Below are 26,758 nucleotides of genomic sequence, written 5' to 3'. Positions count from 1 at the left end.
CTTAATCGTAAACGGTCACTTTACTTGATCGCAAGTACTTAAATTTCCATCTCGTATTTGATTAAATAATTTCAAAGAAAAATATTATTTAAATAGTTTAATGTTAACAATGGGCATTTATTTTAATTTAACAAAAAAAAATTACAAACGATTAATGAAAAACATGTGAGTACAAATAATGTTGAGTTTTGTTATTTTGGGCTATTTTCAGTCAGTTATTAACATTTTATAAAAAACTATTGGAGAGTTAATTTACCATCATTAAAGTCTCAAAGCCATAAGAAATTTACTTGAGAGTGATAATTAACAACTTTTAATAAAATCTAAACAAAATAATGCATGGTAATATATAATAATAATAATTGAACATGGATTAACTTTCGTGGGACCATAATTTAAATGTGCGATCAAATGATGTTGTAGCTATGAACTGTGAGTCTGGCGATATATCTAATGAAACAACTTTGCCATCATGACCTTGAAGTGTTTTGAGTGGCTGCCACGTTTTATTAGACCATATTTTAGTAGTGCAATCGTAAGAGCAAGTAACAAGAAAACTACCACCATCACGTTGATATTTGACATCGGAAATAAGATTGACATGAGCCGGTATTGTGTACACTGATTGACGACGTCTTAGATCCCATATTTTACATGTATTGTCCTGGGAACCAGTAGCAATATGATAGCCATTAGGTGAAAAGTCCGCACCGAATATAGATCCCAAATGTCCTTCCAAAAACATTATACAACGACCTGAAAAATAAAAAAATTATAAGTAATATTTCTAAAATGGATTAAAAGTTTTAATAAAAACCTGTTCGCAAGTCCCAAACTCTGCCGAAAGCATCTAGGCCACCGGTAACTATAACACTACCATCCGATTGAAAGCTTAAACAATGCACAGCTTTTGCATGTCCCTCTTGATGAAGTACTTCAGTCTTTTGCTCCAAATCCCACAAACGCCATGAGGCATCATAACATGCGGTGGCTAAAAATCGGCCAGATGGATGAAAATTCAATTTGGATACGCGATGAGGCATATGTCCCGTTATGTCAGCAATGGACTCTTCAGAATCAAAACCCCATAATTTTACAGCACCGTCATGACCACCGGATGCCATAGCTACCACGTTTTTCTCTTCAAATGAAACCCCCGGACGAAAAGCTACTCCTCCCACATAACTTGTATGACCGCGTAGAGTCTGTTCCAGCTTGCAATCGGGTACCCGCCAAACTTTACATAAACCCGACCAGGATGATGTCATCAAAAGAGACGAATCATGATTGAAAGCACAACCGCCCAATGGCCGGGTATCACCCACCTGACTGGAATGTGGAGCTAAAGATTGAAGGCGTTTTTGTAATTCCACCATACGACCGGCTCTGGTAGCACTTGGCACTTCTAGAGCTTCTTTAGCTTTCTCTAAACGTTCTCTCGCTCTAGGCAATGAATAATCGGCTATCCATAGTCTAGCTATCCTAAGAGTTTCTGGACCTTCGTGATACCATGTAGTTTCCTGTTCCTTTTGCAATTGCTTTCGTTCTTCTTCTTCGGCTAACTTTTGTTTTATAGCGTTTTCTCCCAAACTGGCCAACAACTCTCTGAGACGCCTTCTGCGCTCGGCCGGCCCTTCGCCGAAATAACAAATGGGTTCATTTAGCTGACGTAAATTTCGTTTGATCTCCGCATCATCGGTAGACACATTTATTTGTCTTGCTCGCTTCTTACGCTCAAATTCCTCTAGTAAGGCTACTTTATCCTTCGATATTTCCGTTTCCAAATCAAAATAGTCATCGTCGATTTTATTTGCTAGGGCGGCGGCAGTGGGTGGAGGCGCTATAGTTGTTCCATGCTTTTTCTGCTCTTCATAGTCTTCATCCGAGTCTATATCTTCCAATTGGGAAGCTTGTGTTACTGTCGTAGGATTTGACGTTGCTCCAGCCAACATACGTTTGCGTTCGGCGTCCTCTAATGAACCATAATAAAGTGTTCTTTGCCGCTTAACATATTGTATATCATCATCAGACATTTTCTTTAGGCCACCAAACGAAATAAGAAAAAAGTAAAACAAAATCAAAAAATACGCGTTTAAAACTAATAAAATCTATGATTTTAGCCAAAAGTTTTAAAATTTTCTTAATAAATCCAAATAAAATGAATACAAACGATAAACGTACATAAAAAATCACCGGCAAATGCGCGAAGGCACAGGGTTGTTTTTATGTGGGAACATATGACAGATACTGTGATGCAAATTTAAGTATGTTTATGAAATAGTACTATATTAGTATTTGGAACACATACCAACATTTTGAACGAATTCCATTAATAATACAAAAACAATTTTTTATACCCAATATTTGAAAAAAATAAATAAATAAATAATAATCTTTAATAGGTCCACACAACCCCAGTTTGCTGATACAATAAATGCATAAGGAAGTTTTTTGTAAAAACTAACATTTTAAGTGAAAAATCAAACTTATTTTAAAACTTAGAATTTTTAAAACAATACCAACAACAAATAAATTAAAAATAATACAAAATTAAATTTTCTATAAAATTAATTTTTTATCGAAAAAAATATTACTATTTTATTTTACATTTTTTAAATAAAAAATGTATTTTTTGTTAATTCTTTTAATTTATACTTGTTATTTTATTTTATTTTTTTTTTAATTTTGTGAAAAATAAAATTTTTAAATAAAAAATAAAATTTTTAAATAAAAATAAATTTTAAATAAAAAATCGATTTTGGTAAGATAGTTTTTTTGATAAAAATTTAGATTTTAATAAATTTTTTTTTCAAATAATAATAAAAACTCAATTGTAATAATTTTTTAAGAAAATGTCAATATCTTACATTTTTTACAACTCTACAAGTTAAGAGTGCTGCGAATGCCTCCAAAATTCCACTTTCTGATCTCTTGGATTCCGTTTTTATTTAAAATCGTTGAAAATTTAAAAACTAAACGTAGTTGAAAACTTAGCCGGCTTACATTCGATTATAAGCCGCGGCCGATATATTTAGTGTCAGTCGCCGCCATCGTTAATATTTGTCGGCGCAGGGCTCTGAATGTCTATTGGAGAAATCGTGAAAAAATTTGGAAAAGAAATAAAATAAAGACATTTTTATAAAAAACAGATAATAAAAACGTGCGGTTATTATAAACAATTGCAAAAATATCATTAATATAAAAAAACATTTAATATTCCCAACAATTTTACAAAAACCGCTTAATTCCCAACAGAAGAAATACAATTTCTTGAGATTTTATATTTTGGAATGAAATTGTGAGTGATTAAGTAAAAAGTGCAAAATTCTTGAAAATCATTTGCAAAACCCACAAGATTAGGATTGGTGGTTGTTCTGTTTTCCTTATTAACAAAAAAACTTACTAAATAAAACGCATTAAGACAGACACAAAACATGGATGAAGATTGGACGGGCAAAGCAGTTTCCATAGAATGTGACGTGAAACTGGGAGTTTTTCAGGGCATCATATCACAGTGTACTCCTTCAGAAATAACTATAGTACGGGCATTTAGAAATGGTGTGCCTTTGCGAAAGCAAGATGCTGAGGTGACTTTACGGTCATCGGATATTTTAAAAATAAGTTTGATTCCATCATATAATGCACAGAGTTCTGTAACACCAACTGTCATCAACAAACCCACGCCGGTTAAACAGCCCAATTTTGCCAGTGCAGGAACATTAACATTAGTACAAAGTAACACAACCGGTAGAGCCTCCGAACAACAAATCGACTGCTCCGATGTAAATTCGACACTTAGTAACAAGTTGACTAAAATGAAAGTGCATACAAATATAAACAATTATGAACAACCAGGAAGGTAATAAATAATTTTTAAACATTTTACCATAGAAACAATTGCCAATTGCAAACTTTATTTACAGCGCCCCAAGAGCCTCAAGTGCGCAACAAGTTTTATACGGCAGCACCAAATCTACGCCTCCACCACAAACATCTGCATTGACTTCCGGTAGTGTTGCAAATTTTTTTGGAAATTTGATTCCACACAAAGTAGAGGTACGTCTTGGGTCAACTGGTTTATCAGGAGCTTGCGGCTCCGCATCTTTATATTCCACGTCCGATGGCGGCAGCAGCAGCAGCAAACCCATTGACATTGTACAGAATAAAGGAGGTTTCTTTAACAACCAAAACAACGGCGGTGCTTCGTATTCAAGCGGCAATGGCGGAGGTCAAGTTAATAGCAGAACTCAAAGGACTAATTCATGTTATACAAACAATGGCAACAATGGTGTCAGTAATGGAAACGCTGGTCGTAGTAAGCAACGCAACAAACAGATACGCCGGGAAAATAGTGTTAAGCATAATCAGACATTTGGCACTTCTATGGATGATCCACTACTCCATGAAGATTTCGATTTTGAGGGCAACTTGGCCCTGTTTGATAAGCAAGCCATTTGGGATTCGTTGGAGGCAGGTAAAAAACCTGATGTTGTACAACATGCCGTTTCAGCACAGCAACAGAAAAAATACCGCCACGATGAAAATGTTATAGTCAGCGAGCCAGCTGAAATGCGCCAAATTGAATCACTTTTTGAGGGTTCAGAAGATTTCGTAACGGACGAGGGTCTTATCATACCCACTGTACCATCGTTTGTGCGTTTGAAAATTGAAACATGTGCCCTTAAATGCGGACTAACGCTGCAGCGACAACTTGATATGTTAGCGCGCGGTGCCACAGATTTGGCAATACTTCTATTGGGAGGAGCTCGCCGCCTAACACCCAACAATCGTCATCAGTGGCCAACAATTGCCATTATTTGTGAAAAATCAGACCAATTTAGGCAATATAAAATAATATTTGTTTAATTGATTAAATTTTTATAATTTTTTATATTACGTTAACAGATCAAGTAATGTGGGAGCTTCCACGGGCCGCCAGTTAGCATCTCATGGTCTAAAAGTTTTATTATACTTGGAGGAAGATTCTAATATTGAGCAGAAAAGTATTGAGATTTCTCTATTTAAGGCCACCGGCAACACAGTAGTTTACTCCGCAAATGGTAACAAAACATTTATATAATTACTATTGCACTCAATGTTTTTTTTAACGTTTTATTATTATTGTTCTTAGCACTACCTACTCCTGATCTTGTGATAATATCGACAAATACCTCAAATTTGTCCAGTGATGTAAAGAAATGGCTAAGTGAAAACAGGTAAGACAGGTTCCCTGACGAGACAATGATTTCTTTAAAATTCCAAACTAAATGTGTTCTTTTTTCCTTTTAGGGCATCTATTTTAGCTATTGATCCGCCACCGAGTGGCATTCCTGACGTCTCTATTAAATATGCAATTTTACCCATACTACCATTGAATGGCATATCATCGAACAATTGTGGCAAACTGTATTTATGTAATTTGGGAATACCCGATAAGTTTTATCGTGATGCTGGCATTAAGTACAAAAGTCCATTTGGGCACAAATTTGTGATACCTATTCACTCAAAGAATTAAATAAAAATGAGAAAAACAAGAAATTATTGAGCATATACATACATATTTACAGTGTGTCAACTACTCATGCAACAATCGTTAATTAAATTTTTTTGTTTGTTTGTTTTTTTATTATTTATTGTGGCAAATTTACAATCTTACAACTTTAATTAAAAAGTATGATGAGTACATTTTATTATTTATGTTTTGAAATGTACTATTAATTGATTTAACATCATAATTTATATTTTTACATTGGTCTTCGAAAAGAAACAAGAAAAAACTCTAAGAAAAGGAAAACTGAATTTTTATAATATGCCACTAACAAAAATTTTAAGATTTTTTAAAGAATTTCCTTTCGTTTGTTAAACAAAAAGTTTTCTTTTTTGCAAACAGGAAATGGAATTAAGTTATTTCACAAAACGTTTTCCTGCCATTGTATTATTTTACAAAAGTTCTTAAAAGAGAAAAGCAAATAATAATAAAAAAAGATTTGATATTAAAACGAGACAAATTTAAGTGTTTTACTTTAAAAGTGGGATTAATACATTAGTAATTAATAAATAAAAACATGAATCTATTATGGCGGGAAGTAAAGTGTTAAGCGAGATGTAGGGATGTCAGATATGTTTTCATGATCCCTAGACTGAAACCTTTTAATAGATCAACAGGAAAAACAAAGAGACTGGAACAATACTAAGGCCAAGTTACTCGAGCTAATTCACGAAAGCCCTACCAGCTACATATATCTATCTAGTCCAATAACTATCTTAGTTGATTTTGCATCTTTTTGGGCATAAGGTCTTTGATACTTTATAGTACAGGATTGGTTGATATTGTGCTGGAATCCTTCAGAAGTCATCAATCATATCGCTCATTTACTACAAGACTGGCATAACTCAAAATTCGCATTTTTGAACTGAGTATTAAAACATATGGACGGACCATTTTAAACAACTTCATAAAATCACCCTTATTCTGCATTTCAATTCGAATCGAAGTTTTCTCCGTTTGGCAACTTTGGTATTCTACATTTCGATTCGAAGCTCCGTCACTAAAATAATGGCCCCTATTCTGCATTTCAATTTGAATCGAAATTTTCTTCGTATGGCAACATTAATATTCTGCATTTCGATTAAACACTCTGCCACATAAACAACTTAAACCTGGTCCAAACTAGGAAACTTTTGTTGAGAAACTTTTTCTTAATTCTCTTTTGAAGATTCCTTAATGTCCACACATGGAAACTTTTGTTTCGAAACTACGTGTAAATTGCATTGATTTGTTGTTGTACGAATGAGAAGAATAACAAAACAAAACAAGTTTCCGAGAACGGGAAACTCCGTACCGCGATAGAGATGAATAATATCCTTTTATTTCTCGCAAAATTAAAAGTTTTCCAAAAAAAAGTTTCCTAGTGTGGACCGGCAGTTACAAAAACATAATTACGATCGAAATGCAGAATACACACAATTGTAAAGTATTGAAACAAAATGGAATTGCTTCTGTTTGAAATACCTTTTTTCTATCATTACGTAACTTACAAAAATGTAATTACGATCGCAATGCATATCATCCTAAAGCATTGAAATAAAATTGAATTGCATTTTCTTTTTCTTACGATTTCGTCTTTTGTTGTAATAGTAATTTTTGATCGTTACGTAACTGAGTGCGGAAACGTAATCGAAATGTAGATTAGCGGTGAATATTTGATAAGTAAACATTTAGTTTAAAATAGAATTAGAAACATATTGTTAGTTAGTTTGAAAGGAGGATGTATACACATCAAATCCGAAGAAATACACCTAAGCCTTTAAAGGGTCTGTTGTGCGCTCCTTAACCAGTGCCACAGGTGGAATCGAACCCAATACCTCTGGTCTACCAGACTAGAACACTAACCACTAACCTACCGGAGGCCATAGATATGTTTCTATGATAATTCCATAACTTTACCGGATATCTTTTTCAGAGACACACTACATTCATCCAAATTTTACAAAATATGAAATTCTTAAAATTATGTACATACTTACTTTCATCATTCATCATATTTACTAAACGATACAAATTTTAATGAAAATTAATTTTTCTTATTATTTTTTGTTAATAAGGCTTTTTGTTTTATTTTCAAGTTTTTGTTGTTTAAATTTTAATTTATACTAAAATTAATCTTAATCATAATTTTTTAATAAAATATTTTGCGAATAATGCTTATTTGCTTTGACAATATTTCGTTTTTTTTTTCTGTTGTATTTAACGAACAATAATTTTAATTATACATAATAATAATAATAATAATAATTGTAATATTACATAAATATTTACACATATACAATGTATACAACTAACTAACTAAATATGTTTTCTACAATATTATTTATATATAAATAATAAATTTTTTATGTATAAATGTGGGCGCATTCATGCTTTCTTCAATGATACATTCTTCATTCATTTATGTATTTATAGTTAAGAGTAGTATAATCAGATTTGGAATTTATTTCTTTCTTTCTTTTTTTTTGTTTGTTTTATTTATTTTATAAACTTTTAAAATTATTATTATTACTATTACAGTTACAGATATTTACATTTCGTTACAATTTTAAAACTTTTTTTTACTTATAGCGATAAAATATCTTTATTTTTAGTTTCTTAAAATTTTACTATATTGTTTTCACTAAAATTAATTTGTATTATAACGTTATTATTTTGCTGCAACTTTTTTAGAGGACTTTTTACATAAAAGGATTTTGTTTTGTTAATATTATTGTTATTATTATCCTTGCCTAGTTTTAAGCTACGTAAACAAAAAAATACATACATACATACGTAACAGACTTGCTGCTCTATTCGATAATACATGGAAAAAGTAGAGTAGATTGGTGGTCAGTCATACTTAGTACATGATATTCTGATCATATACGACCAAGTGGTTGGAAAATATTGCAGTTTTAATCGATGATAACACAATCATCATCTCTAAATTTACTAGATTACAATTGTATTCACGATCAATTGATCGTTCGATCATACATAATGCTTTATTGATAAATTAGGAAATTTTTCATCTTTGCCTCCCGATATTGAAAGATATTTGCTTATCACATAGTAGATAGGTGTTATTGTTATAACAAAACAAATTTATAAACTAAAAAAACTTGTTTTAAGCTTGTATTAAGGAGTGTAATGGAGGGATTGATGGTTGTTTATATTCACAATCGACAATAACGTTTATATTATGTAATTGTTTAAAATGAGGAAGAAAACTTAGTATTTAATAAATAGTTGTTCTCCAATAATTAATGTATGAGTTGCAAGGTAAAAATTTTACACAAATGCTATGTACAATTTGGTACTTTAGTACACACAATAACCCCCACCAAGATGAGCAAACAAATATCTGTATCCTAAGGAGAAGATCTTTTATCTATGTATATTGTTTTGTAATATTGTACAATTCACCACTTATCATCATCTAACTTCACAGTTCTTTTGCAAGGCCAGTATGCTACTGCTGCCGGTACCACTGTTGCTGTTACTGCTGCTGTTGTTGGGGTTATTTTGGTTGGTTGTTGTGCTGCTGTTTCCAGTGCTAGCCTGACTTTGATGCGTAGCGCTCATTAAAGAGTTTGAATTGGAATTACTAAGACGGCTGTGACTACTGCTCAATGCCGACGAAGACTGACTATTGCTGTTGTCATTGCAATTTCGCGATACCATGGTGGCAGCGGTTGGCGTAACTGCCAGAGAATGTATTGATTCGGAAATAATAGGTGCCGTTATATCATTTAATGAGCTGGCTGTGTTTGAAGAATCATGAATATCGTTGCTCTTACTAGAATCAATCACTAGACAGGGCGAGGGTGTGCTTGAGTCTTTGGCTGCATCTGAAACAGTCTCTGCCATTGATGGTGGCTCGGCCATACCAACGTCACCACTCGTGAAATTTGTAAAAGTTGCGGCTGGTGATGTTGCCATACCAAGACGAGCATTTGCGTCGTCAGCAAACTTTTCCAGATCATTTATAGAGGCGGGTGTTGTCATTGTATTACTTGTGTTGGAATTAGCGTTTGTCAAATCGTCGGTGTTTGTTGTAGAACTTGACTTTTTGCCCTTTTTACGCTTTTTATCACCAATTACATAACCACCTCCTTCAGCTACACGTGCCAATTTGAGACGTATGGGCGCAGAGGGTCCTTCCGGTGATAGTGCCGTGTTCGCGGTTGCCGGCGATGATCGACTTGTGTCTGTAGCCGTTGACTCAGCTTTCCGTTTATTGATCCTTAATATCAGTTTAGGTGGTTCTCCTGGGGATGCACTTGTTGGTTGTTCAATTAAGGTGGTGATCATGCTGTTATTTGCTCCCGCGTTAGAGCTGAGATTATCTTCAAAATCTTTATTTTTATGCCGTTTTTTGTCCTTCTTCTCTTTTTTAGATTTAGAAGATTTATTTTTCTTTACATGTATTGGTGGATCGACAAGCGCTTTCGTTGAAGCTGAATTAAAGTTAGATGATGAGCGCTTGGTACGCTCATCGTCGTCTCCACCAAATTCTTGCATAACTTGGTCCCGATAATTCATGGAGTCTCGCATCAAGTCCTCTAATGTGGGAGTATAGTTGGATGTTAAACGCTTCTTTGGCGGGCAGGCAACAGATCGTCGGGCGACCTCGTAATTGTTAAAGTTACTTTCACAACTACCGACAGTGGCCGTAGCGCTGGCATTACCCTCGGCAAGGCCTCGAATTTTGATTTTTAGTTTGGGAGCTGGTTCATCTTCGGCTACCTCAAGAGTCTTACTTCTGCCACGCCTTTTGGTGGCATTAAGAGCAGTGTTCATTTTTGCCACACTATTTTCCGCACTTCCAGTGGAACAACCACTGCGTCTGCGACCATCAGCACCTAGATTAACCCCCGTCGTATCGTTCATATCTCCTGCCATAATATCCAAAGAGCGTAGCTCACGACTAGAGTTCTTTTTGAAACGTTTGCTGCTCGTTAAGCCAGCAGCTGCAAATTCTGAACCATATTCGTCCACTTCGCTGCCAACACTTTCGGTTTTTCTGGTGGTTTCCGACATAACATTTGAAAGAATATTGGCATCGGTTGGAGGCAAACCACATGACGAATCATCACCATGATTGTCCTTCTGCACCACGTACAAACTAAGTAATTCCTTTTTGCGCATTCGTCTAGAATTGGTGCCACTTCCACTCACCGAAGCACTTATAGTTGCATTGGTGGAGGCCATGGACTGGACATTGCTTATATTTGATTGTACTGATGTGGATGTGTGTGTAATAGCATTCGAGTTGTTGTAATTGTCTGGGTAGGCCAAAGGTCCCTTAATCTTGAGTTTTAACTGGTTGCGGGAATCGGAAAGTGAAGCCTTGGTTGTTAAAGTTGTGTCCGAATCTATCGAAACATCCTCAGACGTCGTTTCCATTGACGTTTGTAAATCAGTCACCAATTCGGCTGAACTCATTGCAGACGTGATGTTAGTTGACGAGCAGGTTTTGGTTGTTGTGGATGCGATTATGTTTGTTGACGATAGCTGAGTATTTGATATACCTGCAACCGTTGTAGAGGCTATAGTCTCCGTATATGTTTGTATAAGACTGTTGTTTGCGTTGGCTACCGTATCAACTGCATTCGCTGTTCCCATTGAAGAGGTATTTATTGAGGATGATAAGGAAATTTGTAATTGCTTTGTGGTATTTATTGAACTTGCTGTGCCCGTAGCTCTTAAAGCAGATTGGAATTCGCGTTCGTCCTCCTCATCGAACTCAGAGAGGGTTTGATCAGCTGTACCTGAATCGAAGGCGCCGAGCAAGTTGTTGTTGTAGGCTTCTTGAGACGCACTGGAATGTTGGGGTTCAAAGCCCAGGTTGTAGGTACGCATGTCAACCGGACCAGGTAACATGGGTGCAACAATAGAATGAAGGTTCGAGGTTGCACTACCTTTGAGGTTGTTATTGCAGTTGACTATCGATTCTGTGCTTGATGCGGAGGCCGCCGCTGTTACAGATGTTGATCCAGACGCACTATGTCGAACTTTACAAGTTCCAGCATTGTAACTTGTAGGACTGCGGTACTTAAGAGCATCTGAATTTTGGGCATTTCTGCAATCGAAAGAACGACGACGATCGCGCAGCGACTGCAAGTTCTCCATACCGGGTGCTGCCAGTTCTTCTTCGTAACTGAACTCGAAGGGAGTACCGACCAGGTTGTCTGCACTTACATATTCAGACATTGGAATTGGCAGAGGGATTAAAGCATTGGTAACACTTCCACCTCGATTACGACCTCGGCCTCTACCACGACCTCTTGTTCCACTTCCTGTGCCACGCGGCGCTCTTTGGCGTGGTTTTCCTGCTAAAGTGTGTGTTAAGGGATCGTACTTGGCAGGTTTAGAACTCATATTTGTAAATTCTGTCAAAGAAGTGTGTGCTTGTTGCTGCTGTAGTTGCTTATTTAGTAATTCCATTTGCCTAGGTGATTTACCCGGAGATTTGTGTTGAGCCACTTGAGGAGATTTGTGTGAACTTCGCAACTGTTGTTGCTGTTGTGTTTGTTGACTATAACGAGACGATGAACGATTTGCCTTCGATGGTGAGTCTTTAGTTGGAGTCGTATGATGAGAGGTCGGCTGAGGAGTAGCCATCATGCCCTCTGCACAACTTCCCAAATGCATACTGTTGAATGGAGTTCCGGTATTGGCATTATTCGGCGAGGTCAAATTGAACTGATGAGAGGGCCGCATTTGATGGTGCCGTGGTGAATTGTGGTCGATTAGACTGCCAGACGCGGAAACTCCTACTATTGCTGCCGTTAATGCAATATTGTGCGTTGAAGATGTAAATGCTGCACCACTATAGGGAACCCCCGATGTATTAGCACTACCAATAGCTGTATTTGAATTGTATTGCTGTTGGTTGCCAGTATTAGAGCCGGCATTTACGTTACTACCTATACCCGGTCCAGCGGGATACATTACATTTGCGCCAGCTCCGGAACTGCCATCATTTGATACAAATGGTATTTGATTAATATTCGGCAAGGCTGATGCCGCATCATGAAACAAACCGACCGAACCGTTGTACTGTTGCGTTCGAGGCTGCTGCTGTACATTTGATTGTTGTTGCTGAGGTGTTCCTTGGGAAGTTGGTGTTGTTGCTGTTGAGCTGTTATAGTTTGTATTATATATCATCGAATCTATGCCATTTGGCAGTGAAGATTGCTGTTGTGTTTGTTGACTTAGTTGATTTTGCGTTTGCATTGGATGCTGTTGGAAGGAGGAGCTTAATGCGAAGTTATTTATAGAATTAAAGAAGGAGTTCTTGTTAATGGCATTACTATTGCTGGCACTGTTGCTGTTGGGGAGCACATTTGGTGCAATTGTATGTTGTTGCGACTGGACATGGGTATTTTGAAGGGGTATTTGATGTTGAACAGGAGTTTGTTGTTGCTGTGATTGTGGTTGTAAGTCAATAGAGGGCGTTTGATCATTTGACTCTGACACTGAACTTGGAGATGTTGATCTCCGGGCTGCTATCAAATCATTTTCATTCCAGATTCGATTCGCCTGCATAGTATAGGGAGATTGCATACGAGTGTTTTCATCAAAGTCACAATCGACCACTAATTTATTACTACCAATTGAGGCTGAGGAGGTGAAATCTTTAGAAGCTGCAGCAGCTGCATGCAAATCCACAAAATCAGGCGTTGTGTCTGCTACACGATCAGCTGGAACATCATTGGAAGACATATTATTGTTATTGTTTGATTTTGGACCAAACGGATCTATTGTTGGAGTTTTACTCAACGAAGACGTTGCTTGATTCGCAAGTTCATTTTGTATAAGGGAATTCAACTCTGCCACATTTGTTTGCTGGGCTGGTGTGTGGGGTTGTTGTTGTTGGGTGTAATTGGAATTAGGCGTTGTACCTTGATGAGGATGGTGGGGAGTTGGTGTGTGTTGTGCAGAATGCTGTTGCATGGGTGATATTGGTAGTTGTGGTTGTGTTTGCATGGATTGTACATTTCCTTCTATATAATTTGATAACGACAAGCTATTACTTATGCTGCAGATGTTGTCGGCATCGGAAGATGTTCTTAGTGCCTCGGCAGAGCTATTGTGAGACATATTTCCATAGATATCCAGGTTGTTGTCTTTGTTCGGTACAGTTGCTGTATTTGGCGATGAACTGACTAGCAAATTGTGGTTGTTTGCTGTTTGTGGTGTTGTTTGTGATGGCTGTGCAGTTTCAATGTTATAATGACCAGCACTATTTGCTTCGAGTGATGACATGGCGTTTTCCTTTTGGGCATGGATAATGTCTTCCGGATCTGCAGCATTGTGAAAGGGAAATACGGAGGGTATTGCTGGAGTTGGAGGGGGCAACATGAGATCTGGCTCTTTAGATTCCTCTGCACGACTACGTTTCTTACGAAGTTTCTCCAAGAGATTTCTTGTTGCTTGAAAGCTGTCTTCCTCAGAAATATCTTTTCTAATATTACTATCATTCGTTAGAAGACTGCTTAAATTTTCTGAATGTTGATCTAAAACGTGTCCCACAGAATGACTATCAAATGAAGAAGTATTTAAGAGCACATTGGAGAAATTATGCATTTGTTGTTGTTGACTTTCTTCCTGTTTCTTCTTGGCATTATCTTCAAGATCAAGTATAGTATCTACAATAGGATGATGGCCGCTTTCTAGCACCGAAGTGTCCGTGCTAATAGGTAAGGGATCACAGGATACCTTTGGTGTTGATGGAGATGCAGTCGAAAGGACTAATGAAGATTGCAGTTTAGTTTCTTGTCCTATTGAATCTATATTTTGCTGATTTTTATTAGATTCTACTTGTGAAGATTTGCCAAAGGACAGTGAAGAGATTTCCAACGACGACGTATTTAACTCTAGAGCACTAGGAACATCTAAAGACTGTTTTGCTGGAGAAGACACATGTTCTGAATTGGAATTTGAATCAAGATCTATTATTTCCAATGGTTCAGGCGCAATGACTGCAACACCGGGAGACTTAGATTCGGCAAACTTTACTTCCTCAGCTTGATTGGCGGCAGCTGCCAAATCCTTTTTACGCTCTTCTTCTAATGCTCTTACAAGTTCCATTTCATTGAGCAGATGTTGAGTGTGATGTGTGTGTTCTTCTTCTGCCGAGATTGGTGGACTGCCAGGTATGGTTCTTCGAGATTTGGTATTATGTGTAGAATCTAGGTTATCTAGATCTTCATTACTGGCATTCGATTGATCGTCATTTTCTTCACAACTCGAACTGGAAGAGGGAATTGGTGAAGCTGGCACTGGAGCGGGTGGTGGATCAAGATTTACCAATAAATCGTCAGTTTTTAATAAACAACTGTTGCGATCACCAGATGGCAATGTGGTGTGTGTTGGTGCGGTTGTGAGTTCCTCATCGATATCCATTGGAACTTCGGAACATACGTCCATACTTACTAAAGTGACTTTGTCTTCAATAAGCGTGACACTACTGTTTTTACTAGTTCCCAATGAAGTTTCCTTAGGTTCCTCCTCTACTGGCTCCATAATTTTGTCATCATTATCAATTCGCGTTTCTTCATTTGTGATGATATTATCCTGAACTATTTCTTCCAAATCTCGTGAAATTGCTTCGTTTTTCATTTCATCGCTGACCTCTTTATGTTCATTGCTAATTCCTCCAGTAATTTGCAGAATTGCAGATGTTGACGTTGTTTTTTCACAATTCTCCTCTTTTTCAGATTCAGCACTGGCAACCTTGATTTTATTTGCTTCACTGCAATCAACCTGTTTTATTTCATTCTTTGGTTCTTCGTCCTCATCTGATAATTTTTTATTTAAACTTATAGGTGTGGATAATGGAGAAGAAGGCTGTAGCATAGATGCTGAATTATCTTCAGCTTGGGAATCTGAAGTAGTTTTCATTTCAAGAACCTTTGACGTTGGCTCATCGACTAAGGACGATTTCCTACGAGTCTGTATGCTGGATTTGGTTGAACTATGTTCGTCAGTGTTGGAGGAAGAGTTACTAACATTTCGTTTTAATTGTTTTTGAGAAGGCAACTTAGAAGATAACTTTGTGTCAATGCTAGAGTTTTGTTGAGAAATTGAAATTCTGGTGTCAAGTGACTTGCGTATATTTTGTTTGGTTGTATCAGTAACAGGTCGTTCTACAGGCCGCTTTTCTTCAATATCACTGGCATCTTCATCGTCTGATGAAGAAGATGAGTAACTACTGCCACTATTGCTAGAACTATCATCACTGCCGTCCGAGGATGACGAGGAGGAACTGGAATCACTTTCTGAACTAGATGTTATAGAGACTTTACGTTTCTTATCCACTGTCTGAGTAGAACGCTTAGGCGTTGTGTTAACTGATGTCTGAAGTGGCGGTTCTTCTTTTCCACGTTGTCTGCTACTGGTTGGCGTCTTCTTTGAAGCCAATGTTGTTACAGGAGCATCTTGCTTGCTGGCTGAATTTGAGGTAGACTCTCTAGTAGACATACGACGTGTTGGTGCTGTTCTAACACTTCGATCTTCAGGGGTTTTTAGTTTTGCTTCCTTATCAATGACACGTTCTTTGTCATCCGTAATTATTGGTACTGGTGCCGCCTCTAGAATGGCTTGCGGTGTTTTGTTGCTATTTTTCAGCTGTTCAGCTGCTTTCTTTGCGGCTTGCCTTTGTGGCACAACATATGCAACAAGTATGTTATTCTTAGCAACCTCATTCGGCTTTAAAGAATCGAGAGCGGACGAAGATTTACTTTGTGCCGACTTTTCTTCACACATTTGCGCAGAAGATGTTGAGGATGAGGACTTTTTAGTTTCCTGATCAACTGCAGTTTGAGGTTCTTTAGAACGACTTAGACTAGCAGTTTGTTCGGAAGTTGTGGTTGAGGGTGTTTGACTAGGCTCAGCAGCATCTTTTACATTCTTTGGGGGACGTCCACGTTTGTTGACACTTGGCTTCTCGATTTGTTGATCATTACTTTTAGCTGTACTCTTCTTTTCTAGTTTTTCGTCGGACTTCAGACTGACATTTTCCTTTTGTTTTGAAGCTTCGCGATGTTTTACCTCAAAATCGCGTTGTAATGTTCCTGAGTTTGAAGTATTACCGAAAGATGATGAAGAACCAATGCCCGTTAATAAATTAGAATTAGTTGATCTCATGTTTTCTGACGCCTTCTTAGCTGCTTGTCGTTGAGGGACCACTAACAAATCAGAACTTAACTTTTGCGGTTTCTGCTTAAGTAGGTCATTTGAAGATTTATGCGAATTGGACTGGATCTCATTTAGTTTCTCCAAGTTTCCACTGGTGGATAGATCCTTCTGCGTTTTGCTGCACGTTTGCTGTTGTAGGGTAAACTCTTTCATTGCTGCTTTAGTTCTTATGGTTTGTTGATTCTGCGAATCGCTGACATTACTCTCGGTTGCACGTTCCTCCTTTTCTTTGTTGTCCATCTCCGAAGAACTATCAGAATCTGAATAAATTTGTTCGATTAATTTTCGGTTTACTGAGGATTCGGTTACTTTCTTTCTCGTTAAGTAATCCTTGCTTCCTGAATCCATTGACTTAGTTAACTGTTTTCTACATTTCTTTGGTGTTACTTCAATACTTTCATCACTGGATGAGCTGGAGTTTTCTTTCGTTAGTGAAGTCTTGTTAGTATCCGTTTGAGATAAAAGTAAGTTGGATGTGTTCTGCGATGTTGTTGGTTTAGTAACACCAGCTTCAGTCTCAGACGTAGAATTACTGGATTGCTTGACAGGTACTGAAACTTTTTGTTTCTTATTCTTATTATTTTCTGCTTCAATCTCGCTGGAACTTGAAAGCACAGTGGTGACATCAACTTTGGAAAAGTCTTTGGTAGACTTTGTTGAAGGAGTTTTGGCTTCCGTCTCCACCTTGGACTGCGTGGTACTCTTTCTTCTTTGTTTTGTCGCCACTTCGTTGGACCGGGACGCAGTTTTCTTCTTTGAAGGACTATTTTTTTTGATTGATTTATTCGCTCTGGTTGAAGTAACTTTGTTGCCACTCAAAGACGATGATTCAGAGTCTGATGAACTGGATCCACTTTCTGATTCAGAGCTGGAACCACTTTCAGAACTAGAGCCATTATCCGACGAAGAATCCTCATCATCCGACGACGAACTGCCCGAAGACGATGAACTGTCATCAGAACTGTTTGACGCATTTTTTGTTTTCTTCGAGGTCGGTGTCGTCGTTGTCGCAGTCTTTGAAGACGATGACGTGCGAACCGCACTAGTGCGTTGTCCTGAAGTCGGCGTTGTGAGTGCGGATGCTGTTGCAGATGAAGTAGAACGTCTATTAGCGCTTTTCTTTAACATTTGCTTTTCCGCAACCTCGCTTGTTGCTGAAATTATGGTAGATGCCTTACTTGCCATAACGCCACCATTATTAACTTTTTTGTTGGTAGAAGATGATGCTTTACCAGCCGAGTGACTCGTACTATTCGTCGAATTAGTTGCTGAATTCGTGGACGTAGAAGTCTTAGCAGTAGCACGTTTTGTGGGTGACGTTGAAGCTCTAGAACCTTTTGTGCCAACTTTTGGTCCGCTTTTGGCACTACCCAGGAGTTTCTCCAAAATATATTCTAAACTTTGGTACTGTGTGGGTGCATTTTTGTCGCACGACGAATAAAAGTGATCGTATAATGTTGGACCATCGTTGGCATAAATCACTGCGTTTTTGAATTGTTCATCGCATTTTTCGTTCGTTTCACTCGACTGCGTAGTAGCATCGGTAAGCACAGATATTTGCTTGTAAAATACCTGCTCACGTAGTTTAAAGAGAGAACGAGAGAGTTTTTCTCTTCTGCTAACCATGTAACAAAGATTTCTAACCCTTTCCAAGTCTTGCCTTAGATGAACTACTAACTTGTGATTTTCGAGATCTTGCTGCTCTTGTTTGCGAGCTATCATTTCAACATCTTCTGATTTCGGAGGAATAAGTGCACGATTATTCCTCGATTTTCGTTTTAGCTTCCAATAATTGTAAATGGCCTCAACGGCATCGTCATCGACATCAAAAAGGTGACAACTTATGTCTTTAATATTTACATGTTTATCAAATTCCGATTCAACTTCCTATTATTTTAACGTTGTTGTTTTTGTTGATATTTTTTGTTGTTTGAAAAATTAAATACAAAATTAGCAGTAGAACATTCTTATGTAATTAGTTTAAACTTACCTGTAAACGACGTGCTCGAACTTGATTACGTTCCTCAGAGGTCATATCGGATTTTCGACTCTTTCGCCTTCGGCAGTCATCATCTTCCGTTCCAGATCCAATTCCCGCAGGCAATCTATTTTTACAACTGGTACTACTAACCCCCTTGCTATTCGCCTCTTTCTTTCCTTTGCTTACGCTGTGTTTATGACAATACGATCGTAGTTTAACGCCATCTTCGGCATTTCCTTCTTCAATTATTGCGCGCATTTCTAGACCGTGTTGAAAAGCACACGTAACGTGATATGCTGTTTTACATGTTTTTACCGAACACTGTATGCAAGCGCCATCTCGGCCGCGACATAGAACACATAACAAAGCCCACCGACTTGTTGGAATGCTTGAAATTTTTGTAATTGGTTCCATGCGGTCAACACATCCAATACTGACTTCCGGTATCCACAGTGCACACGAAACGTGCGCCCAATGTTTGCCTGATTTGGTTGATTTCATTGCACCACCTTTGTTCGGACACAAAACACAGTCTGGTTTGATGCCCATAGAACATGTTCGACAAAGCCATTGACCTACAAATACAAATAAATTTGTTAATTAATTTCTTATATTTATTTCCCATTTTCCAAAATATTATTTAGTTTTAGCATTTGTTAACTTTTATTTTGTTACCGACAAATAATTACCTGATGGAATAGCTGTAATACCATAACACGCCTGATGTACACATATATTGCAATTATCACAGAAAACCATTTCGTTAGCTTCCTCCGAATCAGGCGAACGACATACGTCACATATGACATTTTCATCATATTCGATACCGAGGCCCTCTTCATTTTTCAAAATTACCTGAATTTGCTCCCAGCAACGTATCTGTTTTAAAGAACATACAATGTTTAGTTTAGAATAAACCAAAGATAGTTGGCATGAGTTTAGCTTACTTCCAATTCTTCGATTACTCTCTCAAATTGAGTTTCGCTGATGGAAAAAGCCCCATACTGCTTGCGATCAGTATTGTAAAGTTTTAACCATGCTGCATCAACTTGATCGATATCGTAGGCGCAGGAGTTTTCGGCTAGAGCAACTACATTTGTAAGACAATGTAACTCGGGTGAGTAGTTTTCGTCTTTAGTTATGCGCAGGAAGCGATTTTTTGGACTGTAAATATATTATTTATATTTTGTATTAGATCTTGTCGTATATAAATAAAAATACGAATATTTATAACTTACAGTTTGAAATCATGAGCAGGTGGCACTATGGGTTCTGTCAGCACTTCAACATATGGCTCGGGAAGTGAATCCGGATTTACTGGCACTTGAACACCTCGTTCCCATTCTTGTTTCCATTGATCGTTTACAACGAGGTATTCATAGTTAGCTAATTGTTCAGAATCTGGCAATTTCATCGCACTTATGAGATCCTTACTATAATATTGAGAAAAAGAAAGAAAAATTGTGGTAAATAATACGATGCAACACATGAAAAGTGTTTAGTTCAGTTTACCGATAGAGTTCAGCTGGAGCTTCCGTCGAGCTTCGATTGTAAATGCTAGACATTTTTATGTCTGAAACTGAACGTGCCTGCCACGTTGCAACAGATGATGATGATCCTTGACTGCCCGCCGCCTTTGCACTAGTAGAACTTATAATTTCGTCGCCAGCCACTACGGTGGCGTGTTGATTGGGTTCAAGGTCAACTGATGTTGCACTGCTTGTTATTATTGGTCTAACACAATTGACATTTACATGTTGATTGCCGGGATAATTTATATTAGTGCCGGGACCACCGCCGCTGCCTCCACCTCCGCCAAGTCCACCGCCCAATCCGCCGCCGCCTCCATTGGGAGGTCGACCTTTACGTCGTTTTGTGGGAGGTGGTTGCGGTTCAACATCAAGTCGTGGATGGTGTAAATGATTACCGCGTTTACCTCTTTGTGACATGTTTTGTGCAGGATAAACGGAAGCAAACACATGTATTTATTTCGTTGTCAAATGTATTAGACACTACTAATATATATTACTATTATTATTATTTTTATATATTATGCTTTGCAGTTACCAACGAATGTGTTGTTCTTCTTTTTATGTTCCTTTTTTTGCTTTATGCTTATTGAGTGACTGCCTGTTTGCCTGTATGTTTGACTGTCTGTAGGTATGTGTGTACTTGTTGTGTCTTTGTATAATTATTAATCTTTCTACTTGTTGTTTATTTATTTATTTTTTATTTGTTATTTAGTTAGTTTGTTGTAACTGTAATCGGAGTTACTTTTATAATGAGTATTCTATTCTATTTTCAAAAGTCCATTAAATAGTTTGGTATAGTATTGATTGTTGTTGTTGTTGTCTGCTTTAAACATTTTGCAATGATTATTATGCAGCGGGAATTTCTGGGTTTTGCGTAAAAATCACTTTTTCTTCACCAAATATGATTTTATTAAAACTTTTATTTGTTAATAACTCTTTTCCTGGGATTCTACGTTTTGTGGACGTAATTCTTGCTATTCAGTTGCAGAAGAGTTGTAAGTAACTAAAAGGTGGTTGTTTCCATTGGTTGGTGTGCAGTAAACACACTTGTGCGCAAAGGCGTGTGCTTCTTGAATTATTATTTTATAGTTTTGATGATACTTTTTAATTTTCAATGTTTTTTTTCTGCTTTCGCTTGAAAATATTGCCATTTAATATTTTAACACTTAATTTATTATTTAATTATTACGTTTTATGTATTCTTAATAATAATAATGATTTCCTTATGCATAATTTTATCATAACTATATAGTTTTTTGATTTCAAACATTGTTTGAACACTTTCTATTCTATTGTTTTTGCAGTTTTACTGTGTTTGTGTTTTTTCACTTCTTCGATTCTTTTGCTTTGGAATTTCCGCCTTCTTCTTGTTTTGCACTTAAATTCGTTCGTTCAGTTCCACAAATAATTTTGTGTGTATTTTTTATATGATGATTTTAATTAATTGAACGCAACATAATATAAACTTTTTATATTATTTATTATTTTTTTATTTTCATTGCGTTTTATTTTTATTTTATATTGCTTAAGGCAAATTTATTTTTTGTTTTCAATTTATCCTTAGACTCTGTAAAAATGTGAAAATTTCTGATAAATATTATAAGAAGAGCAAAAAAATCTGAGTTATTTCGTTTTTATGATTCTTCTTCTACCTTTTTTCGCCACAATTCACATTAACTTGTAAAGAAAGAAGAAGAAGAAATTAGTAGAATACATACGATTTCAGCAATTATTTTTACTTAAACTACAACAATAATTCGTAATTTACATATGTTTTGTATGATTTATAATTTCTTTTTTCTTGCAATTTTTACAAACATTATCTATTTTACTCTATTTAATTTTTTATATTAAGTAAATTTTTCTATTTTTTTCCTTTAAATTTTTCTTCGCCGCACATTTGTCTAATTGTCATTGTTGCTGATAGATGTCTCTTATGAAAGTCAAGTCTCAAACCCCAATGCATTATTTACTCTTGTTTATTACAATATATTAACCCATTTAAAAAATATACAATTTTGCATCTTTGAGATATTTATCTTTTCGTTTTATATACAATTTAAAATTAAAAAAACGACAGACTTTAATTGAAAAACAAAACTTTTATAAACAAATCAACAAATAATTTGTATTGAAATTTTCCCTCGTTTTTTTTTACTACATTTGATATGTATGTAAGTCATGTAAACAAACCAAAAAAACTTTGCCAAATTTCTTATTATTTTGAATTTAGAAACAATCTATTTTGTCGAATAAACTTTATAGTGGGATTATTTATTAGATTCATAATTAGTAAATGTAATATATACATTTACAATTTTTTGTGGGGATATTATTTTGTTGCTTGTCTTGTCCAATTTTCATTTCATCAGTCATTCAAGTCGCAACTGCGAGGAGCCATCAATTTTTCATTCATTTTTCTTCTTTTACATACACTCACTCACTACTCAAGACGAACAACGAAGAAACGATATTTGAAAACACACACTCATTCTCCCATTCCACTTCTTTATATCTATTTCTTCTTTTCTTTTCGTTTTTTGCTTTTTTCACATAAGATATTTGTATTATATACAAATAATTTATATTAATTTATTAAAAAATGCTAGTAATATCCTTGCACTATGTTTTATTATATATTTCTCATAATTAGTATTACACGTTTTTCAATTTCAGTTTATTGCAAACTTTTTTATTATGTGGTTTCTTTTCAGTTTTATTCGACGTTTCTTTTTTTCCTACCGAAAAATTTTACCACGAAAGAATGAAAATTTTGCCGCCGTAATATTTCTATATTTTAGTTAATAGTTGTGATTTTTTAACGTTTCTTTATCATTAACACTCTTAAATAATTCGTTTTTTATTAGTTTTTACACGAAAAAGTTATTAATTTTCACATAAATACACTTTTTCTTGTTTAATATTTACAAGACGTCTTTGCCTTCGTCGCCATTTTTTTTGACTCCATTTTGATTTCGCCGCAATGTTATTTCGCCTTTATTGAAAAAACAGGGTTGTTTAACATTGAGTAAATTGTGAATTTGTATTATTGTGAATTTATTGTTATTGGTTTTAATGTGAATTATTGTTTTTTATTGAAGGAGCAGAGCCTTATCAATGAACAAAATTGATTTTTTATATTAAAAAAGATGTTGATGAAATTTCAAATAACATTAAAAATATATATATATATACTTCTTGCAATAAAAATATTTATTTCCTCTATGTGAAAACTTTTTCAATAAAATATAAAAAATCTGTGCTGCCATATTTTTGTTTTATCTAAGGAGTTTTTTTGAATACTTGACATTAGGGTTTTGTACTTGAAAAAAGTCAACTTATCGACTTTTATGAAAAGTCAAATATTCCAAAATTTTGACTTTTTCCGACTTAGGTCCGTATTCTAAGAGAAGAATTTCTCCATAAACTCGACTTTTTATCAAAAAATCAATAATATAAAGTTATGAATAGATTAAATAATTGAGTTGCAAGAAATACTAAAGTCGACTTCATAAATTGCGGCAAGTGGACTTTTTTTACAAGACTTCTTCCGAAAAATTAAATTTTAGTACACATTAGGGTTCTATAAATCGACTTTCGAATAATCAAACAATCGAATTTTTGTAGAAAAAAGTCGAAAAGTCGAAGTCGACTATTTTGTTCCAAAAAATAGGAAAAATAGTCAATAAGACGAAAAAAGTTGAAAAGTCGGAAAAAGTCAAATAAGTACACAATAGGGTTCTATAAATCGACTTTCGAATAATCGAAGTCGATTTTTGTAGAAAAAAGTTGAAAATTCCAAGTCGACTATTTTGTTCCATAAGTCGGAAAAAGTCAAATAAAGTCGGAAAATGTCGAAAAGTCAAAAATAGTAGAAAAAGGCAAAATTGTCGAAAAATTTAAAAAAGTGGAGAAGAAGTCAAAAACTCTAAAATAGTCGGAAAAAACTTGAAAAAAGTGCGAAAGTCGATAAGTCGGAAAAAGTTGGAAAAGAGCGGAAAAAGTCGAATAATGTCGAAAAATTCCGAAAACTCGAAAATAGTAGAAAAAAGTCAAAATTTTTAAAAAAGTGGAAGACAAGTCAAAAACTGTAAAATAGTTGGAAAATTCGAAAAAAGTAAAAAAAAATAGTCGAAAAAAGTCGAAAAGGTCTGAAAAATGGGGGCTGGATGAAATAATGGACCGATCTTAACCATTTTCAATAGACCCTAGCTAAATCGACTTAAAAATGATTCTGAGCCGATAGGTATACTTAAAGGTGGGTATAGGACCAATATCAGCACAAACCCAATATATCGTCGTGTCTCCCTGAGGATATTTGAATGATTTTTTTTTTTCGAGTATTGAAAAAGTATGTTTTAATAGTAATTTGTAGAAACTTTTCTGATGAAATTTTAAACAAAAATTATCTTTTTAATAAATTATCTATTTATTTAATAAAAAAATCAGTTTCGAAATAATTAATTCTCTAATTCTTTTCTTTTAAATAAAATAGTCTTTTAAAGAATTACCAATTCTTCAAAGGCAAAAGGAACAATTACTTTGTTTATTTTTGAAATTCCGCTAAACAGGGGCTGCAACCTTCTAGTTAATTCAAAAATATACAATACTTATGTATGTACATACAATTTCATTTTGATATACTGCATATTTATTATATTAAATCATTTAGAAAAAGCTATATCCAAATTACATATCTTTTACAAAGATAAACCGGTATTCTCTTGAATCCAATCCAAATAACTGGTAACACGTACAAAACCAGCAGGAGCACCCGATTCACAGCCAGCCGTTGATACAAATGAAGTAACACCAACTAAAGTTTTAGATGAAGCCAAAACCAATGGACCGCCAGAGTCACCATTGCAAGTGGAGGTTCCTTTAGGAGTAGCAGTGCAAATGGTCTTGGATCTGATAAGAAGAGATCCGTAAGTCTGGGCACAAACAGAATTTTCGATAATCTGTAAAGTGGCATATTGCAATTTTGAGGCCACAGCAGTAGCAGTGTCAGAAACTAAACCCCATCCAGAAGCGATAGCATTTTGGCCGGCATAAGTAGAGTAGGAGGAGGAGACAGCGGGCAAAGCAACTTTGTTGATATAGTTGGTGAAACTAACCGAGGGAATACGAATCAAAGATATATCATTACTCAATACTAATGAATTATAGCTTTTGTGTTGTATAAAATTGCTTTTGGAAACGGTATAGGTAACCTTGGGACTTGTACGAACTGTGGCTCCCAAATAAACAGTTGCTCCAGTGGCGCTACATATAGAATATACATATTTCTTAATTACATATTGTACACTTCATTACTTTTTTTTAATAACTCACCCATTAGTGCAGTGAGCAGCTGTCAATACCCAACTGTTATCGATTAAAGAACCACCACACCACCAGCCGCCATTTGAACTGGAGAAACTCAAACCTACTTGATAGGGAAATTGTCCTTCAGCGGCATTTTTTCCATTTGTAATACGTCCCTCTATATTTACAGGAACTGGCAATTGTCGGGGCTGGATAATTGTGTTTTCAGGCAGGATGTTAACCGCGGAAACCACAGCAAACGTTAGGGCGATAATAAAGAAAATTTGCATTGTGTTTTATTCCACTTGAAACAATGATTGTTAGCCATTTAATAGTTGTTTGCCATTTATATACTTGTTTTTCTTTATTTGTTATCGAACATTATTAAATATTTTGATTTATGATTTATTTTGATATAGTTATTAAGTGTTATTTATAAGTACATTTATTTAAAGTTTCTTTTTCCCAAAAAATCAAGTGCACGTCATATGAAACAACGATTTGACCATTTATATATAGTGTTTGGTCTTTGTTATTTATTTATAACTAGTATCAAGAAAAATTACAAAAGACGTAATATAATATTTTTACCAAACAATTCAAAACCCTGTTTTCTATGATCTTTTATATAGGACTCTTATTATTGTTTTAAATTAACTATGTTTTAATAAAGTATTATTTTCCGAAGAAATAATACTTATTTAGTTTTAAATTACACAGCTCAACAATTTTTTAACCTAGAAACCAAAATGTACTAAAGGCTTCACAACTTAATCTCTTAGGGTCATTCTTTAGGTTAGGGATTAAATAAAAATATAATCCTCGAAAGTCGTTTATGAGTACTTATTTAGTTAATTTTGTTTGCTAGTTTAAGCGCCCAATAGAAGTGGTTAAAACTTGAGCAAGGAAAAGTGTAAACAGCTGATGGAAAAAATTAATACAATTTTTATACAAATAAATATAAAAAATATTGATTTACCGATTAGTATAACTAATAGGGACTTCACAATACAAACAGGGACATTTTCTGTTTGTGTGTTTTGTATAGCAACACTGCAAAGTTTAATCTTGTACTCAAAAACAGCAAAGATTATTAACATCAGAATCAATTTAATTGTAGATTAACTAATTTGTATATTAATTGACATTTGATTGCCAACTCGAAAACCCGTCCTTGGGAAATTATACTCTGTTCTCTGT

At 35.4% G+C, this 26,758-nt stretch overlaps 3 protein-coding genes and 1 long non-coding RNA gene across 4 annotated transcripts; 1 reads left to right on the top strand and 3 right to left on the bottom strand.

Moving 5' to 3' along the window:
- Window positions 1–87: 87 nt before the first annotated feature.
- On the bottom strand, window positions 88–2,205 carry LOC111676853 (U4/U6 small nuclear ribonucleoprotein Prp4). The gene is made up of 2 exons (XM_023437845.2): window positions 818–2,205; window positions 88–756 (listed from the first exon to the last, which is right to left on the bottom strand). The coding sequence occupies exons 1-2, from the start codon at window positions 2,031–2,033 to the stop codon at window positions 374–376; spliced, it is 1,599 nt and encodes a 532-aa protein (XP_023293613.1). The 5' UTR covers window positions 2,034–2,205; the 3' UTR covers window positions 88–373.
- Window positions 2,206–3,054: 849 nt separating this feature from the next.
- LOC124420319 (enhancer of mRNA-decapping protein 3) lies at window positions 3,055–5,703 on the top strand. The gene is made up of 5 exons (XM_046952726.1): window positions 3,055–3,859; window positions 3,924–4,841; window positions 4,906–5,060; window positions 5,132–5,216; window positions 5,290–5,703. The coding sequence occupies exons 1-5, from the start codon at window positions 3,435–3,437 to the stop codon at window positions 5,513–5,515; spliced, it is 1,809 nt and encodes a 602-aa protein (XP_046808682.1). The 5' UTR covers window positions 3,055–3,434; the 3' UTR covers window positions 5,516–5,703.
- A 1,973-nt stretch (window positions 5,704–7,676) lies between these two features.
- On the bottom strand, window positions 7,677–25,912 carry LOC111676817 (PHD finger protein rhinoceros). Its single transcript, XM_046952588.1, has 8 exons — window positions 25,586–25,912; window positions 24,956–25,516; window positions 20,232–20,705; window positions 19,958–20,152; window positions 19,667–19,883; window positions 19,409–19,598; window positions 18,729–19,294; window positions 7,677–18,625 (listed from the first exon to the last, which is right to left on the bottom strand). Exons 1-8 carry the CDS (start codon window positions 25,846–25,848, stop codon window positions 8,966–8,968), a joined length of 12,126 nt encoding a protein of 4,041 aa, XP_046808544.1. The 5' UTR covers window positions 25,849–25,912; the 3' UTR covers window positions 7,677–8,965.
- Window positions 22,134–23,355, bottom strand: LOC124420311. The gene is made up of 2 exons (XR_006941106.1): window positions 22,686–23,355; window positions 22,134–22,332 (listed from the first exon to the last, which is right to left on the bottom strand). It is a non-coding gene; the product is annotated as an uncharacterized LOC124420311 (long non-coding RNA).
- Window positions 25,913–26,758: the final 846 nt, after the last annotated feature.

Source organism: Lucilia cuprina, chromosome 5 (assembly GCF_022045245.1).
Source record: "Lucilia cuprina isolate Lc7/37 chromosome 5, ASM2204524v1, whole genome shotgun sequence".
In the NCBI taxonomy this organism is placed as follows: domain Eukaryota; kingdom Metazoa; phylum Arthropoda; class Insecta; order Diptera; family Calliphoridae; genus Lucilia; species Lucilia cuprina.
This window is presented reverse-complemented; position numbering and strand designations above follow the sequence as displayed.

Excerpts from the sequence above, each read along its gene's own strand:
- LOC124420319 (XM_046952726.1), top strand. The coding sequence starts at position 3,435 with ATGGATGAAGATTGGACGGGCAAAGCAGTTTCCATAGAATGTGACGTG. Across the intron at positions 4,842-4,905 it reads GAAAAATCAGACCAATTTAG|ATCAAGTAATGTGGGAGCTT; the intron begins GCAATATAAAAT and ends TTACGTTAACAG. Across the intron at positions 5,061-5,131 it reads AGTAGTTTACTCCGCAAATG|CACTACCTACTCCTGATCTT; the intron begins GTAACAAAACAT and ends TATTGTTCTTAG.
- LOC111676853 (XM_023437845.2), bottom strand. The coding sequence starts at position 2,033 with ATGTCTGATGATGATATACAATATGTTAAGCGGCAAAGAACACTTTAT. Across the intron at positions 757-817 it reads AGTTTGGGACTTGCGAACAG|GTCGTTGTATAATGTTTTTG; the intron begins GTTTTTATTAAA and ends TTTATTTTTCAG.
- LOC111676817 (XM_046952588.1), bottom strand. The coding sequence starts at position 25,848 with ATGCAAATTTTCTTTATTATCGCCCTAACGTTTGCTGTGGTTTCCGCG. Across the intron at positions 20,153-20,231 it reads GCTCCAGCTGAACTCTATCG|TAAGGATCTCATAAGTGCGA; the intron begins GTAAACTGAACT and ends TCAATATTATAG. Across the intron at positions 19,295-19,408 it reads TATTACAGCTATTCCATCAG|GTCAATGGCTTTGTCGAACA; the intron begins GTAATTATTTGT and ends TTGTATTTGTAG.